The sequence below is a fragment of the Diabrotica undecimpunctata genome, chromosome 1 (assembly GCF_040954645.1).
Source record: "Diabrotica undecimpunctata isolate CICGRU chromosome 1, icDiaUnde3, whole genome shotgun sequence".
Taxonomy (NCBI): Eukaryota; Metazoa; Arthropoda; class Insecta; order Coleoptera; family Chrysomelidae; genus Diabrotica; species Diabrotica undecimpunctata.
Genome location: NC_092803.1, coordinates 161,028,169 through 161,047,391, shown reverse-complemented (window position 1 = coordinate 161,047,391; position 19,223 = coordinate 161,028,169). Strand labels below are relative to the sequence as shown.

Below are 19,223 nucleotides of genomic sequence, written 5' to 3'. Positions count from 1 at the left end.
AGATTTTGCCAGATGTATTGCATATATTATTTCTTCCTTAGTTATATTTGGACCTATATAATGTTCCTCGCAATCGTTTATGCTATCTTGTTGTGTCCTGTCATCCTCAAACAATTCTTGTACGTATTCTCTCCATCTGTTTAGTTTGCCTTTGATATCAGATATTAGTTTACCATTCGTATCAACCAGGGTGTTACTATTGTTGGACCGTCTTATACCTGCTAATTCTTAAATTTTTTTGTGCAATTTAAAACTGTCATGATTTCTCTGGAGTTCTTCTATCTCTAAACATTTGTCGTTGTACCACTTCTCTTTAGCTGCCCGTATTTTTATCCTGATCTCCTTGTGTGTGGCTTTGTATTCGTTTACATTTTTGTTTTTGTATGATCTTCTTTTGCCCATTAGTTGCCGGGTCTTAACTGTCATCCATGGAGTCTTAGCTTCATCGATTTTCTGACTACTCAGCATATCTTTAATTGGCATCATTAATGTGTTCTTAAATGTTTCCCATTTTTCGTTGGAATCTTCATTATCATTGATTATTGTTTTGCTTAACTCTTCGTTAATTTTCAACGTTAGTTCTGCTTTTATATTCGGGTGTTTTAGCAGAGTGCTTATTTGTTGTGTCTTTTGTTGATTTTTTATTTTTCTTAACTCTTAACCTTAACAATTTATAGTCTTTAATTAATAAGTTGTGCAGGGGAGAACTGTTTGTCTCAAGTTGGTCATTCCGAAGATATTAATTGTCTATAAGTTTTGGCAATTCCTGGCTAAGGTCATGTTTTAGTTCAAACTGGGTTCTGGTTTTTGCATCCATTTTATTAAGGAGCATGTTAAATAGCAGAAAATCCCAATAACCTATGGGTAACTTTATTACCCTGAGAGTATCAATAGATAGTTTTCACTAAACTCTACCTTTCGTTATCAACCACCAAAAAAAAAGCGGCTGTACTGACTTATTTATTATATTATTATTTAAACATATTTTAAATACATGAATGGAAACAACATTTATTATTTTTTATTAATTATTTTGTTTCGTTGACTATGCAGCATTATGATAAAATGTATGTATAGCTTAAATTTCATAAAATAAATTTTGATTGGTATCTGTTGCTAGATAAATTAATTTTCCGTGTAATCATATTTTATTAATTAGTTCGTTTAATTACTTTTGTTTAATTCAAGGCTATTTTCGAACTAATGAAAACAACAAATTCGATATACGCAATATTAAATGAGGTAGGAATAAGCTTTTTGCCTATGCAATTATACTCTACAATCATAATATTGGGTTATATTAAAATAATATATATATATATATATATATATATATATATATATATATATATATATATATATATATATATATATATATATATATATATATATATATATATTGTTATGTTTCTTCTTTCCCAACCAAAGAAAAATAAATAAAAAAATCCATCGAAATAAAATTTTAAGATATCAATAGAAACAAATTGTATATAGTAATTTAAGATAAGATTTAGTGTAGATAAGAATAGAAATTTGTTTGGCAAACGACCTTTTTCCGTTTCAAACAAAATTATCAAAAAACCTTTGTTTAGAATTAGAAGACATTTTACCTGTAAGTTAATCTTTTCATTGTTTGTATAGTCGAGTATTAAATGACCATATTCTAATCTTTTGAAATATGTATAAATGATGTATTGAAAAAACCAATTTTAAAGTAAGCTATTTAGTTTTCTCTGAAACCGAAATTAGGCTTTTCCAAAATCATGGTAAACACAATTTGAGCTTTTTGATTGGACGGTCATTTTTAAATGGGAATTTGGGAGTCGATCATGAGACAGGAGAAGTTAGTCATATTTTGGTAATCGAAAGGAAACAGTCGTTTTGTCTCAAGATAGGGTGTAGTTCGTGAGTTTGGATACCGGCGTAACGAAAAGAAGTGAATAATTTGAAGAAGGAGATAACAAGTAGATTAAAAGAGGTCCTTGTATCTACCGTGGGCATTTTATAAAGATATGTGAAAGTATTCTTACGGCATCAAGTTGACAAAAGGAGGTCCTGGTGTCATAAATAAGTAGCTGAGTTTGGAGAAGTAAATCAGGTGTTTTTTGTGTAGTCTGCAGGAGGTTTGCAGAGACGTTAAGAAAGAGCCGAGGTGCCAAAAAGGAGAGATCACATCGTTGAGGAGACTGGACTTTTCTGGGTATTTTCCAACATACAACTCAAGAAGAAAATAAGCTGTAAGTGTTTGTACAATTGAATTTTATATCTGTGAAGGATCGTTTCGACATCATGGTCATTAGCATTCAAATTTAAGAACTGAGGTTTTGTTAGGCTAATCAAAAGTTTAAAGTTCTGTTGTTTCTTGTTTCAAGTAAAGAAAAATTTAAGTAAAATTGGTTTTTCACGTAATATAAATGTATGTAGCTTTATAATCTTATTATTATAAAAGTTTGATTTATTTTCTTGTATGCTGATTGATAAGAGAACGACAGAATTTAATAATTAATTTATTCGTTGATATAAAATAAAGAAACGTAAATCTTTGTAATATAATATATTTGTATTCTTATCCTTTTTTTCTCCTCCTATAAGGAATATTTTACTTTTGATAACAAATAAATTATATTTCTTTTTTATTGGCTCAATAAACTAAGATTAAAGTCAAAATAAACAATCATAACAATATATATAATATATATATATATATATATATATATATATATATATATATATATATATATATATATATATATATATATATATATAATTGTACAAAAAAAAAACAGTAGATTCTACACTTTATTACAAATATTACGATTTAATGTATTAAAGTGTTAAAGTAGAAATTAAAATTTTATTTTTCGCTATAACTTTTGTTTGTAAACATTGACATATAAAAATTTACAACTGGGTGCTCATGAATATAAAAAATTATAATTTAATACACATCTATTTTTGTTAAAAAATTAAAAAATATTAAAGATATATTACGTTAACACAAAAAAGGTATACTTATTATTAACTTCATAACTCAATAGTTTTCGAGATAATTGCATTTTTTAAATTAACGGCATGATAGTTCTTGCAGTTGTAGTATTTCTGCGATAAATCACTGAATACCTGTGGATAAGCATAATTAATAGTTTACTCTTATAAAAGCCACTTAAAAAATGGTAATCTAACATCACAAAATTCTTTGTTATGGCTGCTAAATGTCTTATTGGAGAAAAGCTTCTGTCTTTTTCTTTAGGTGCCGTGTCCATATTCAGACGTTGGCTGTCATCATGTTAGAATTTCCTGAAACTTTTCTTTATCGCATCTATAAGCTTCTATACTGACGTATAATTTTTTCTCTATAGGAAAATGCTGAGGCGAGCGTCACGGAAGAAGCGCCACCAGACGGAGTCGCGAGTAGCGTCACAAAATAACGGTTTTCACAAGGATCCTTTAATTCATTTCTAGTCATCATATATTTTTTACGTATACGTATTTCGACCCCTTTAGATCTCTTCAGAGCGGTATAGCCACTGCTCTGAATCCAAACAACAATCTTTCCCGTCCTAGACAATAGTTATTAAAATAACTATATACGGACGTAACTACGCCATCTAAAAACAAAAAGAGAAATCAAACGATTTCTACCTGGCGAAACCGAATTTAAATTTTTACCATTGTGCCTTCTAAAACTTGCAAAGCAAACAGCTAGATAAATTACTCGGCAAGGTAATCTAAAATTTGCATTCCACATGCTGTTCATCATGATCAAAATTCGTAGTAAATTCAGTTTCTGGTACTCCAGAATTTATCATATATAAAGACTTATCTTATATAAAGACTATCAGTCTTTTTCTTCTTCCTACCATATAAATAGGCTTAATACCTGTTTTACTTCGGTTTTTAGCCTCAATTGACGTTGTCTGACCATCTTTTCCTCGGTCGTCTCAATGATCTTCCATTTGGCGATTTGTCTCTTGCTATTCGTGCTATTCTATTTTCTGTCATTCTTTCGATGTGTTGATTCCATTCCACTTTTCTTCTTTTGGTCCACGCGTTTATTTCCTCTATACCACATCTCGCTCGTATTTCCTCACTTCTTACTCTGTCTCTTAGAGTTTGGTTTGTTATTTTTCGTAAGACTTTCGTTTCTCTTGTTTCCAGTAGTCTTTGTGTTTTCGCCGTATCTGCTCTTGTTTCCGCTGTGTACGTCATTATCGGTCTTATTGTTGATTTATATATCCCGGTTTTCGTTTCCGTTGTGAGGTATTTGTTTCTCCAGATTGTGTTGTTAAGACATCCTGCTGCTGTGTTTGCCATGTTCACTTGTTTTTGTACTTCTTCTTCCACTTTTACGTAGCTTGACATTCCCAAGTATTCAGTTTCCATCACTTGTTCTATTATTTTGTTATTTACGACTAGTTTAAATAGTCTCGGTTCCGCTGATATCACTATCATTTTAGTTTTCTCTGTTGAGATCTTCATGTTGTATATGAGCGCCGTATCTTCGAATTCTTTAATTAATCTTTGTAGGTCATCTTCATTTTCATCTGTTATTATGGCGTCGTCGGCGTAGCATATTATCCTTATTTCCTTTTCTCCCATTCTATATCCTCTTCTTTTTTCAACTTTCTTTATGATTTCATCCATTATCAGATTAAATATTAATGGGCTAAGCGAATCTCCTTGTCTAATGCCAGTTTCATATTTGATAGGTTGCGATAGTTTTCCTTTACATCTTACCATAGCTATGTTATCTTTATATATATTCTTAATGGTTTTTACTAAATCCAGTGATATTCCCTTTTCATATAATAAATATATCGCGTCCCGAATTCTCACTCTATCAAACGCTTTCGTCAAATCTATCAGACACATATATGCTGGTTTGTTGTAGTCCAGCAACTTTTCTTTTATTTGTCTTATTACAAAAACTGCATCCGTGCATGATCTTCCTGTCCGAAATCCTTGCTGTTCCTCTTGCAGAGATATTCGTTTGTTTATTTTTGTCACTATTATTCTTGTTGTCAATTTGAGTGTAGTATTTAATAGATTTATTGCTCGATAATTATTGGGGTCTTTCTTATCTCCTTTTTTGAAGAACATCACTATGATCGCTCTCCTCCATTCATCTGGTATTCTGTTCGTGGTGATTATTTTATTAATAAGAAGTTGCAGATATTGTACAAGGCGATCACCTCCATATTTTAAGAGTTCATTTGGTATTTGATCTTCTCCTGGTGACTTTCTGTTTTTTAATTTGTTTATTCCTTCTTTCACATCGTTTTGGGAGATTTCGGTCTTTTCCTTAGTTATTATATTTTTCGTTTCTGGTAAAGGTTCTTCGTTTTCTTTTTTAAACATTTGTGTCAGGAAGGCCACCCTTGTATCCTCTTGTATGTGTTCTATTTCAACTAGTTCTTTCACTTCGCTTCTTTGTTGTCTTATGAAGCGCCATACTTGTTTCTGTTGTCCATAGAAATCCATCTCTAGTCCTTTTGTGAATCTTTCTCAGTAATCTATTTTTGTTTGTCTTACCAATTGATGAATTTCAATTCTTATTCTTTTATATTCTTCATATGATTCATTAGTTTTTTCTGACTTATATTTTAGGAAAGCTTTCTTTTTTTGGTGACATTTTTGTTTAACCTCTAGTGTAAACCATGATATTTTCGTTGACCACTTTTTGTTTAATATTTTCGTTCCAAGGGCTTCTCGGGCAGCATCCAGAATATTTTTCTTAAGTTTTCTCCAGCTAGTCTCTACATTGCTTTCATTTTTGATATTCTCCATTTGTATTTTCTGTTCTAGCCTTTTTTGATATAATGATTTTATGAAGTCATCTCTTAAATTTTCTATTTTTATTATTTCCTCTGCATTGCTTTGTTTAAGCTTCTCTTTCCATCTTTCATTGAATCTAATTTTACCAAGTACCAAATAGTGATCGCTTCCCACATTGGGTGACGTCAAACTTCTCACATCCACTATCTGTTTATGGTGAATATTTCTGTTTGTGACCACATTTTCTATCATTGATCTATGTTCTCTTGTATTTTCAAACGTGTATTTGTGTTGAATTTTATGATCAAAAAATGTGTTGGTTATTCTTAGTTCGTTTGATGTGCAGAATTCTACCATTCTTATTCCGTTTTCATTGATAACTCTTTCATTAAACCTTTGTTTTATTCCTGGTATTACTTCGTTTCCTATTCTGGCACTGAAATCTCCCAATAATATAAGTAATTCATTTTGCTTCACTTCTCTTTCCACTAATGTTTGTAGCTCATCATAGAATTCTTCTTTACCGCTGTCAGGTTTGCAGTCTTCTGGTGCATATATCCCTATTATGTTAATAATTTTGCTGTTCGCCCTAATTTTTACTAAAAGTATTCTCTGAGATATGTACTGGCACTCTTTAATTTGATCTTTATATTTTGTTTTGATCAATATTGCTAACCTTCCTTTGCTCTTTCTTGTTTTGGAACCCCACTATATATTAGTAAATATTCTCCAAGCCGCGTCTGTCCTTTACCTTTCCTTTTTGTTTCCTATAGGGCGCAGATATCTATTTAATATTCTATATAATCAGTCATAATACTAAATAACTAATTAAATAACACTTTTCTATGTAGCTTAAATAATTTTCTAGAACAACTGACCTACTTTGAACTTTTATTGTTATTTAAGGCGGTATTCTTAATGAATCCCTTAAGTAATGAACCACCTTTACATAATTCCGGTGTTATTATTTGCCTACACTTAAATTAAGTTTTCTTCCTTCCACCGCCTTCTTACCGCAAACAATATTTAATACCTTATATGAGAACGGAACAAGAACAGAGCAATAACCAACTACCTATTATTTTCCCGTGGTAAATTAACTTGCTAAAATAAATGGGTATTTGAATTGCACGACAGTGTAGATATAAATTCTTATTATGCAGGTCCGCAAGAGTTTATAACGTTCGGAACAGGGATTTAGAATGTAGCTGGAAGAACCTGTAGCTGGTGCAGTATTTGTTAAATTTAGTTATTAAGTGGTATACAGAAGAATAATATGAATATAAACAATTTATAAAAATACAAGAATAATGTATGCAAATCATAGATAAATCGTAATCATCGGTTTTATTTCAAGGACACATATATATAGTAATACAAAACTGTGGCGCTGATTTGCAAGAGTTGCCCTTTGTCCACTCAAAAATATGGAATATGCCCTTACTATATATATATATATATATATATATATATATATATATATATATATATATATATATATATATATATATATATATATATATAAGTAGATAAGGAAGCGGGGTCCTGAATCACTTTGGTAACCTGTCCATCAGGGTCTCCGATGCGAAGGTATCGATGCCATGATTTGACCTTGGGGGTGTACAAGAAGTACAAGAAGTGATCGACAATGACCAGAGGGTTGTAGGAACTGGTCGCTTATCGCTTGATCTCTTCTTCTTCTCTCCCGAAGAAGTGATCAACAATGACCAGAGGGTCGTAAGAACTAGTCGCTTATCTCTAGATCTCTTCTTCTCAGCCGAAGAATTGTCACCTACGTTACCTGTATGTTTTTACACTTGTCTCTTCTTTGTCTTACCTGTCCTGAAGAAGTAAAAGAATCGGTCGACAATGACCAGAGGGGGTGTCTTTGAGTGGAACGAACCACCTTGTATGTCGAGTGCAAAACTCATCGCTTATCGCTTCATCTCCTCTTCTTTTCGTTAAATTTGTACAGGGTGATCGAAAAAATAAATTTTGTATTGAGACTTGGAAATATTTTAGGTGTTGTTGCGTCAAAAATTTTTTTTGTGTACGATGCTTAGATATATCTGTATAGCCTGCCTAGCCTAGCCTGCCTAGTCTTATCTTTACAAACTTGTAGGAAAAGGAAAAATAACTATGTATCACATAAATGCTTTATTGTGTATATATATATATTTTAATGATATATGTGGGTAGATGTAAATAAAACAATATTGGATTGATACTATAAATTTTTTATTTGTTTTGAAACAAGTTATTTATCTGATTAAAAATATACACTCTACTGTTATAATGTATATTTTTCTTAACCTGTCGATAATAGTCCCTCGTCACAGAATCCATGTAACTCGCTCTCACCAAGTTATCATGATGTGAAGAATGACCCCGTAATATTTGGGAATCGTACCGGTCCTTGTACCTGACCACTTCATTGGATACGATTCCATCCCTGATCTTCTGGAGGGATTCGCGGTTCTTTGGAATTACATGGTCTAAAGGCTGAAACATAAAAATAATTAATTAAGAAATATTTGTTTTACAAATACTACTACCTTTGTGTGTTATGATTTAGGCATGGTTTCGAAACAATACAAGTCAGGTAATATGGCTCCATGCATCTCTAAAGAAGTTTGACAAAAACAAAAGAATTTTTTACAGTTTTCACACCATAACGTTCCATACATTTTGATGATAGAAGTAGTAGGTTGGGTGTATGGTATTATTTTTCTTCTTGTATTCGATTGTAATTTTATAAATCTTTTTTGGTCGGTAAAAACTTTTTCCCATGACAATTTACTTTTCTAAAGAAAAAAAAACAGCTTTAATTACCGATATATTTTTTAAGTTATATGTGAAATAACTTACCACACCATAGAGGACTCATTTTAATTTGTAGATTAATCGGTTAAAGAAAACCTGATGTACAAAAATAGAAAGATAATTTAAAAAACAAACTTTTATTTATTACCAAAATAATAAATAAAGAATAAGGAACTTTTTTACTATCAAACGTATTTAAGAATTATTTATCATTGAAACCCCATGGTAAAGTGTCAGTGCTTAAAAAATTAACCATTCTTTTATCATCATATGGACTAAGTGCAACTTTTCTTTGAGTTATTGTATAGACGTCATGTTTTTTGGAGACAATAGAATTTTGGGAAACCTCTACAATTGTTTTTTTAAATAAACTTTTATAATAATCTTCATAAGTTAGTTCCTTTAAAGCTGATTTCTTAATTCCTTTTGCTTTTTTAATTTCCTGATCCTGATTTAAAGTTTTTATCGTGTACATTTTTGAGCGCAATCCTATAAAATGTGTCATAATTTGACCTTTGTTTTCATCTTTCATCAAGCCCAATACTTTTTTATTCCTTAAGGGAATGTTATAGACATTATTTTCAGTGTACTCTGATGTGTCAAACTTATGAATATCCTCTTTAATATGAGCATATATATCATCAACAAAAAACTGATATATTAAACTATCTGTGTCCGTGTATAATAACTTGGCTTTATCTTGAAATTTTTTTTTAATATAATTATAATGGAAGTCATACAAAATTGTTTTCGAAATATCTAAAATACACATCCCAATGTAAATAGGTTTGTTAAAATTAATTTTCTGTTTTTGCATTTCAATTATTACCATATTTTCATCAAATATGGTACAACTATGAAAATTCGGTTGGGAAATGTAATAGTTAGCACCGTATGTACCACCCAGTTTGTTTACAATTTTTATATCCTTATATTTACGTACATTCTCTATACTTTTGCCATACGGAGCGTTTATAAAAAGTTTGAATAAATTTTTTTCAAATTCATTTTTGCTCTCCTTTCTCAATTCAATGTTTAAGTCAATATATTTCTTTAACCAAGGTGATTGTTTAAATTTTAGGCATCGATGAATCTTAGCAAGCTTCAGTCCCAAGCTAATAACTTGTTTTAAATACATATAATGAATAACATACTTCTTTTTATCATACAATGTCGTTAAGAGTTTTTTAATGGTAGAATTAGAAGTTGGTGGAGTTATGTGTTCTGGACACAATGGCAAATCTTTGTGTGAATTAAAAAGTTCTTTTGGATACTCAAGGTCCACTTCCAGCATGTATCCGTATTCACTATCATTGGGACAATTTAATATATTGTAATTGTAAATATCATTTAAGGGTATCCATTCAAATCCTCCATAAGGAAGGAAATAACTCATAGCTGAACCATATAGATTGTTCACATCAAAGTACATTGTATAAGAGGTCTCTTTACCAGGATTATATTTATCACCCATGTACTTATTGTTCGCTTCTGCATATCTGTTACTACATTGTGACACTCCCCCTCGTTTTGCTTTTTCAAAGAACAAAACCATTTCGATATCTGTTAAAAGCTCTAATTCTACATTTGTTACTTTTAACATGGCATCAAATGCTAACCCTGGTAAAGTAAAATAATGCAAACTATCTAAACCGTATGTTTTTAAACACATCAGTCTAAAGTTTTCAAAAATATCACTTAAAAGTAATACGTCAGTTTTTAAATATAATTCCGCGTACTCTTGCAAGTTTTTTATCTCAAACGTGTTCCAAACAGTGCATGCGTGTTGATAATCCTCATGAGTTATTCCTTCATTATTAATTTTACTAAAGAAACTATCAATAGGTGGCAAGCAAGTATCTTGCAACTTTTCCCAATTATCGAGGTATTCATATGGGAAAACACCTTTTCGTTTAACTAAATTAAATTTAAAATCATCTTCAAAGTACCTTCTCGTTATTTGTTTTTGATCATCATCTAGATTACAGGAAAGTTTATCTAATGAATCAGACATAAATCGAAACGAATCTATAAACCTAAAATTAATATTTGTATTTTGAATGTATTTGGTAAATGATATATACCTCTCTTTGTTTAGAGGAAGTAGTGATATATTACCTTTAACGTTATTATTAAGGCTTTTAATTAAAAAATGTGCGTCATAGCCAGAGAGATTATGAAATGCAATCGGAATTGTATGTGTATTTTGATAATTAGCATTACAAGATCTATGAGCAGCTCCTCGAAATTTTCCTGTAATATGACAATGATCTCTAACTTTATCCAATGGATCGACTATAGGTTTAGTGCAAATATGACAAACAAAACTCAAATTAAAATCATGTCTTTCTTTATCAGTTAATGGACCTAACTTGTTGAATTTTTGCAATAAATTTTCTCTAGTTATTCTCTTTGCTATCTTTTCAAGTTCTCTTACAAACCACACAAGACAGTCGTGACCGGTAAATGATTTATAGTATGATAAGGAATCATTATAAGAAGATTTAAAATAATAAGCTATACTAAAAGCTTCATGCTTTTCAGACAAATAAGTTTTTATATTAGGATCATTGTTATTGTCAATGCATTTTATAAGAATACTTTCTAGATCAGCATAAATAACAAAAGGAACAAGTTCTTTATGTTTAAAATTTTTAAATTTCATAATATTATTCTTTTCTGTTGGTAAAACCATCTTAACTGAATTTGAATTAATACAGTCCTCTAAATGATTTTGTAAGAGTGCATCATTACTAAAATGATTAAAACATCTTTCACAAAACCATTTTTTGTTTCTAACATTTTTAACTTGTTGATTTACTAATCTTGAAAAATTTTTAATATAAGCAAAATGAAATAGATCTTTTCTACACAAAGGACCATCATCCTCATCACTACTATTATTATTTGTACTATTATCTTGAGAATGAATTAAAAGTAAATTAATACGAGGAGAAAAACTAGTCTTACTTAATAGCAAAGGTAAAATTTCCTTTCCTGTTCCTTTTGTTGTAAAAACATTTATTGAAAGTTTATTTAAATTTTCAAATTTAGGGATATCTTTTATGTCAATGGGAAAACTGATATTATGATACTTTAATATCTTACTAAAATGAGGATAAGATGAGGTTCGTGTAACATTGATTTTAGCAGGATGTAACGCTGCAACAATTGACCAGAGAAAACAATAAGGATCAGAATTTTTAATGTTAATTACACTCTTTGTATTGCTTATATATTTAGGTAATTTAACATAGGTGGAAATACCACTCAGTATTGGATTATACCTATTTATATTAACTTTTAAATGTAGAATCTGTGATAGTGCCCAACCACTATCTCTTTCTTGAAATTCCTCAAATTTTTTTAAAATCACATTAATACAATTAATTTTATACCAATCCTTGAGGTCTGTATTTTGGTCAATTGTTACATTTTTGGTTGAAAAATGTTTAATAGAGGTTTCACCATTTTGTGGTTTGATAAAAACACCATATAAAATCAAATTAACTTTTAAAAGACACGACAACAAACTTTTTCTAATTTGAATTGAAAAACTCCTAAAAGCTTTTTCCAAAAATATTTTGGGTTCTTTATATTTTAAATTGACTATTAGCCCTGTTTTTATTCTACTATTAAAACAAGATTCCACATCCTGCCACAATAAACACCTTTTAAGAGTTTTTCTAGCATTTAGTCTGTTCTTAAAGTTTTCAAGATATGTTTTAAGAATAGTTAAATTTGCTTCTATACAGTGAAAATTTTTAACACAAGAAACCCTATTCTTTAAACATTTATTCAAAATAAAAATTTGTTTTTTCAAATATCTTATTACGTTTCGTAAATCAGATTTTCTCTTAATTAATCTACTTACCGATTCCATCTTCTCTACAATCTGGTTGGAAAGTTCATCGACTACTTGCTGACTCATTTTTTTTTTCACTAGTAACTGGTTCAACTTAACTTGGTAACTTTCGAATGCACAAATAAAACCCAAATATTAGGATGCTCTCCAATTTATACTTATCCAGTAAAAAAAAATCAATTGACGTATTTCTGTAACTTGTTATTCAACGTGATTATATTTTAGGATCAAAAAGTTTAAATTTATCAATAATTCTGCAAACTAGTTGTTATTAAACGTGATTGTATTTTTAGAGGTCAGAAAGATCAAATCTGATGCAGATAAGTTGTTATTCAATGTGACTGCATTTTTATGGGTCAAAAGATTAAATCTGACGCAAATAAGATGTTGTTCAACGTGACTGCATTTTTATGGGTCAAAAGGGTTAACTCTGATGTAAATAAGTTATTTGCAATGTATTAAAATTACAAAGTCAGGCAGATAAGCACATTTTATTTAGATAATGATAAATTAATTTTGGAATAATAAACGTTTTAATGATAAACATGTTTTGTACTATTTTCTGCATTGCAATAAAGATCAAATAGGTCAGTCAATTACGTTAATATATATTTTTTTATTCTTACTATTTAAATTCGGTTAATTTTAAATTGATCTATCAGTTAGTCAGTGAACAGTCAGTGAACTATCGAAATGGCCAATGTACCATGCCAGTTGGTTATTGTATCTGAGGATCCAATTAACCTACCAATAAAGGACGCCTTTGTAATTGTGAAGCAGTTATTTATGTAAGTATTTTACTTATTTTTGGTTGTTTTTCCATTTTCCTTTTTTGATTTGTTCTACATGATTTTATTTCGCTCTTACTGGTTTATTTTTTTTTTATTATAAATATTTCATGGGATTATTATAAGTTTTTCGAATCGGTCTTTTTTTATTTTGTTTTCTTTGTTTGATTCATGCTGCTGTTGGTTCATTATATTTTTTCTATTAAAGGTATGGCGTAAAGGACGTTTCCCTTAAGGGAGACAGAATATTTGTCCATCTTACATACTCGCCGAATAACAAAACATTAAAAAAAAAATTTGGATACCTTCCATTAAGATACATGAGAGTTAAAGTGGAAAATGATAAAGAGTTCCAGGTGCTGGAAAATATATGTAAGAAATACCGTTTTAACCTCCTAGATGATGAGGTGGAGGAGTTTGAAAAGTACCAACAACAAAGACAGTTGGTGGGGACAAAAAGGCCATATCTTCCTCCCCCTCCCCCTCATTTTGGCCACTCGTCTAAGTATTCAAATCCAACTTCTCCACCTGCCACATCAAATGACGACGACGACGACGATCCTCAGCCATCCCCAACAAAAAAAAGAAAGGTGACGACGAAGACGACAACGACTCAAAACCAAGACATAGTGGATCTGGAAGAGCTGAACATGGAAGATTTTCTTAGTCAGAAATAGAAAAGTAAGTGATTTATTTTTGTGTTTCGATATAATTCTAAATTTTACTATTTTTGTTTCAGATGCTTTAGGGAAATAAAAGTATGTACATAATTATATCTTATTATTTTATTAAATAAACTAATTTTCTAATTATTATCTCTGTATTTTATTTCATTTACACCTTTTACTTGATTAAAAAATATTGATCAATCTTTTTGCGATATCGACCATTATTTATGTCGCTATCTTTGAAAATGGATAAGAATCCATAATTCTCTTTCCAGCATATCGAACATATTTTTTTTAAATCTTCAAAAGTCATATCTGTTCCGACGTGGTCATTGTAAATGTGTTTTAGGTTTAAATCGTCTTGTTTGAATACAATTAAAATATTTGCATTGTCTCTTATAAGGTGTTTAGGTATTTTTGCATAACTCTGACTCAAATAAAATGGATCCACCTGAGAATGCCGAGACATGCTAAAGTATTCTCGAATAACATCTTGGTTGTCACAAGCAACATCATCAAAGATAAAAATTGAATTGGGCTTCGCTTCAGATGGGTGCATTATATCCGTACTTCCACTGTAAGTATAATATCCTATTCCTTTAATTGGTTCTAGCAAAGTTTCTAAATATTTGTACTTTGGTTGCATTAATGATTTTGAGTAAATATACACATTTTCAAATTTTAATCCATTAGCATGTTCCAATAGACTTATCATCACATTGGTCTTACCACAATTTGAAGGGCCAACTATAAGACATCGAATAGTTGAAGGGAACAAAACTCCATGCTTTTTAAACTTATTCTCAATTGGTTCCAATAAATTATTCTCCACATCAAGCGTAGTCTTTTGTTTTACAAGCTTCATGTCTGGTATCAATTTAAAAATAAATGTCTTGTGTGTATCTATTAATAAAAGACTATTTTTAATTTTTATTTTTTTATTGTCAACACTTTCTGCAATATTTATACCAATAATGAATATTAAATACATTGTTTAGAGCACATTGTAAATTTTCATTGTTATGTTGAAAACATGGATGTGATTTAAAAATATGATTCATAGTCGCATCGGAAAGTATATTAGGTTCATCTTCTACACAATCAATGCGATTTTCCATGAATTTTTCCAAATATTTTTTTGTTTCATGATTTCTTACCAATATTGTTTCGTCTAATACGTTGTCGTGTAAAAATTTTGAAATTTCTTCATATTTTAGATGAGTATCACAAAAATGCCAAGATTGCCAATTTAAACCATGGTTTTGAACACATTGTTGTTCGATACATTTTATATATGACTTATTTATCATTGCTTCTGTTACTGGTAAAACAACCATTCTGTGTATAATGTTTTCGGTAGTAGGATCTAAAATAGCAATTTCCCTACAAAGAAATACATCTTCCCCAGGAAAAGAGAAACCTTGGATATCCACAATGAACATGTTTTCACTCTCTCGATATTCTCTAACAACAAACAAAATCTTGCAAGTGGAACGTCTTTTACATATTTTTCTATCCCCTCTTTATTATATTGCGTCACTTTTATCTATCCATGAGTTGTGAGAACTATCAAAACCTAACCACTTGACAAAAATTTTATTTTTCTTTCTCTTTAATACCTTTTCAACTAAATAACTGTCTTTATGTTTAACTTTTTGTAACTGGTCCTTATAAAATCCCCCAAGAATTTCTTCACCTTTATAGTCTTTTAAATAATATGTAATAGGGTTTCCCAGTTTTATTTTATAAACAGTGAAAATTTCATTAGACCAATTTGGATTGTATTTTTTGTCAAAAACTCCTCGATGTTTTGAAATGCGTACATGATCACCAATATGAAATTTTTGACTTTCCAAATCGACAATTTTAATGTGATTGTATACGGTGTTTAACAATAGTTTTTCATGCTTCTTCTTAACATCCACTGGTTTCATTCCTATTGTTCTGTGAACTTTATTGTTGTATTCATTAACAACTTGTTGTAAATTATCAATCCATTTGTAGGTACCGTTGAAACTAAACTGTTTCCAAATCATTGATTTAATCGTGCGAATAACTCGCTCAGCAATCGCAGCCTTTTTCTCACTGTATACATTGTAATGATTAATATTATATTTTTTCATCAATTTTTTCATATGTGGATTAAAAAATTCAGTTCCCATATCTGTTTGAAGATTATTTGGTTTTTGCTGTTTAAACACATACTCCATACATTTGGCTACTTCAACACCTGATTTATTTTTTAGTGGTAAAGCCCATAAAAATTTTGAAAAACAATTTATTACAACCAAAATATATTTGAAATTTCTGTTTGTATTTGAATATTTTTGCATATCAATCAAGTCGGCTTGGAACAAATCATTAAGAGATTTTATAATAATTCTTCGTCTTTTAAAGTTAATTCTTGCAGGTTTGTGTAACTCATTAACGATATCTCTTTTAACATACATGATATTTATTCTATAATGTTTGCCTCTTTTAGTTCTTCAATAATTGAATTTATTTCATTTGTATGTCCTGTATGACCAGCTAGCTGTGAAGATAGTAATAAACGTAATCGCTCTACAAGTTCATTTGGATCATCCCAGTGGACGTAATCGATTTTATTGTTGTTTACTTTCATAACCAATCCTTTACCTTCTGTTATTGGTGCAATTATTTTTTTATATTTTTCTAATCTACTACCATCTATCTGTTTACTTGATCTGTAATGCCTTCTGTGAGCATTCGTCGCTACAACTATCTTTTTATAGTTATTCTCATCTTCATCTGTAAAACTAGCTGGATATTTCTTAAACAAAAGCTCATATAAACCTGGTGTTCCTCTGTACCTTTTCTTTTTTAAAAGAATATCAGCACCATCTAAATCTATTTCAGAATTCCCAATCAGTAGCTTTTCAGATGTTTCATCAAATCGAATTCCATATTTATGATCAAATTCTTTGTTTAGAACATCAGCGTGCATATTTGTAATATATTTCCTAGGCAATGGATCATATTGATCCCAGTAGTCTACACGCGCCTGGTTAGCAATATCTTCAAATCGATTTTCAGAGTGTTTATCATTTTTAATCTGTTCTTTTATATCATCCACTTCAATGTTGTCCAATATCGATTGTTTGATTTCACTTGTTTCAAAGTCAGTAGTTTCATTATCGTCATCATCGTTTTTAATGTACCTTAAAGGTTCATCGTTTTTTGTTTCATTTTCTGGACTGGAATTTTGTGAACTATTTAACTTGTTCTCGATATTTTTCAAGTGTTTTGTAATTGGATTAAATAAATCTTCTTGGATTATTTGTCCTTGTTTTAATTGTCTTAATTTACTTTGGATGTTTCTCCGTTTAGTTATAAGTTGTCTTTTCAAATCTTTATTCATCGTAAAATGTAGGTATTCGCTTAACTTCTGAACAGGTCTTGAACAGGTCTCGAACAGCTTTGAACAGGTCTCGAACAGGTCTCGAACAGGTCTTGAACAGGTCTTGAACAGGTCTTGAACAGCTTTGAACAGGTCTTGAACAGGTCTAGAACAGGTCTCGAACAGGTCTTGAACAGCTTTGAACAGGTCTTGAACAGGTCTAGAACAGGTCTCGAACAGGTCTTGAACAGCTTTGAACAGGTCTTGAACAGGTCTAGAACAGGTCTCGAACAGGTCTTGAACAGGTCTCGAACAGGTCTTGAACAGCTTTCAGATTTGGTACTAGTCTAGCCCCCAATTAGACACTTATGTCAACAAGGTTATGAAAATATTTATTGTGTACAGGGTGTTAAATAAGAGTAAACTTTTTTTTAACTTTTTATTTATACTTAAAAACCCAAAGATTTGCTTCATTAGATGAACTACAGTTAAAACATTTGAACTACATTGGTTAGAGGATTATATTTAACAATACGGTCATGTATAATTATACAATAAGCAGTTGTGTTAGCTGGTATATTCTTATTAGTTTCTATTTCTATTCTCATATCGACACTTCCTGATTTAATTGATTCATTTTGTCTGCTGCAATCAATAACAAATATCGGAGCAACAGCACAGAATTGTAACATAGTAAGGCATGGATCTCCTATGGATTTGTAATAGTACGACGGTTGAAATTGTGCATACATTTCATATGCAAGGGCATAATGTCTTTTACTAAAGTTCAAGTTCAAATTGTCATACGGGTACATTTCAGAATTTAGAAATAGCTTTAAGTTTGTAAGATTACAGTGATCAAAATAGCTGTTCTCTTCTTTTATTGCATTCTTTTTGGCAGTTTGTAATGCAAACAAAACAAATCGTGGTCTCTCCAATAGACTGGTAGTTTTTACATTCCAGTTAAATTTCATTGTCTGAGGCAGTAGAGGAATTTCATGATATTCCCAGCTTCTATATGCAAGCTCCAAACTGGACCCATTTTCAATAAATTTATATAAACGTAACTTTTCTGAATCGGACACTTGAATATGAGGCATTTTCCATATTAATTTAAATATTTCCACTTTTGGTTTCAGTTCAGTTTCTACTGTAGACATTACTGCATTTAAATCAGTTGAACTTCTTATCAATACGAGTTCTTGGCGTATGTTAATAAGAATTTTTGTAAAATCTTCAAAAAATCCAAGTACAAGTTTGAGTGGAATACAAACATTAAAATTTCCTGCTTTATCAGCAACTGTTGGTGTGTCATTAATACTCCAACCTATACAGTTGTATCGATTAGATTCAGTTTGTGTGAACGAAGCATAGTTTTTCATTGTCGTTGTTATACCTAAATTTCTCACTCTATCTATTACACAGCCTCCAATTTCATATCGTATTTCATCAAATAAATGCATCAAACCATTATTAATAAAGCGCAAAGTATTGCTTTCTTTCCCATCATTCGTTAAACGTCCTTCAATATACAGATAACTCTCAGAAGGTAGGGTGTATATATCTTGAGTCTGAATTGGTATTCTTATTTCATCACAATGATTAAAAGTTGCATTGGCATAGGGTAAATGACTGTGCATTTCTCGACTCACAACTGAATTGTCAACCAATACACGATCTCCAATATTTAAAATGTTAAAACTCATATTCACTCTTCTTACAAGTACACCTCAAGAAAATCCCTAGTATTCTAGTATTAATAAAAAACTTTATTCTACACCAAGTATTTCTTTTCTTTTTCCCTGTCACTGTCGTAGTTGTTGTGTTTTATTTTAAATCCTAGTGAGGTTAAAAAGACTTTGTTTTCTGTTGTCAACGGTTTGAGAGTCTGCTTGTCACTAATGTTTTTATCAACACTCTTAATATTATATACACTGTCCACACCT

At 30.4% G+C, this 19,223-nt stretch overlaps 2 protein-coding genes across 2 annotated transcripts; one reads left to right on the top strand and one right to left on the bottom strand.

Annotated features, from left to right (window-relative positions):
* Positions 1-9,332: 9,332 nt before the first annotated feature.
* On the bottom strand, positions 9,333-11,293 carry LOC140436156 (uncharacterized). Its single transcript, XM_072524867.1, has 2 exons — positions 9,753-11,293; positions 9,333-9,357 (listed from the first exon to the last, which is right to left on the bottom strand). Exons 1-2 carry the CDS (start codon positions 11,291-11,293, stop codon positions 9,333-9,335), a joined length of 1,566 nt encoding a protein of 521 aa, XP_072380968.1.
* On the top strand, positions 11,252-14,055 carry LOC140441136 (uncharacterized). The gene is made up of 3 exons (XM_072531601.1): positions 11,252-13,251; positions 13,460-13,932; positions 13,991-14,055. Exons 1-2 carry the CDS (start codon positions 13,157-13,159, stop codon positions 13,926-13,928), a joined length of 564 nt encoding a protein of 187 aa, XP_072387702.1. The 5' UTR covers positions 11,252-13,156; the 3' UTR covers positions 13,929-13,932; positions 13,991-14,055.
* Positions 14,056-19,223: the final 5,168 nt, after the last annotated feature.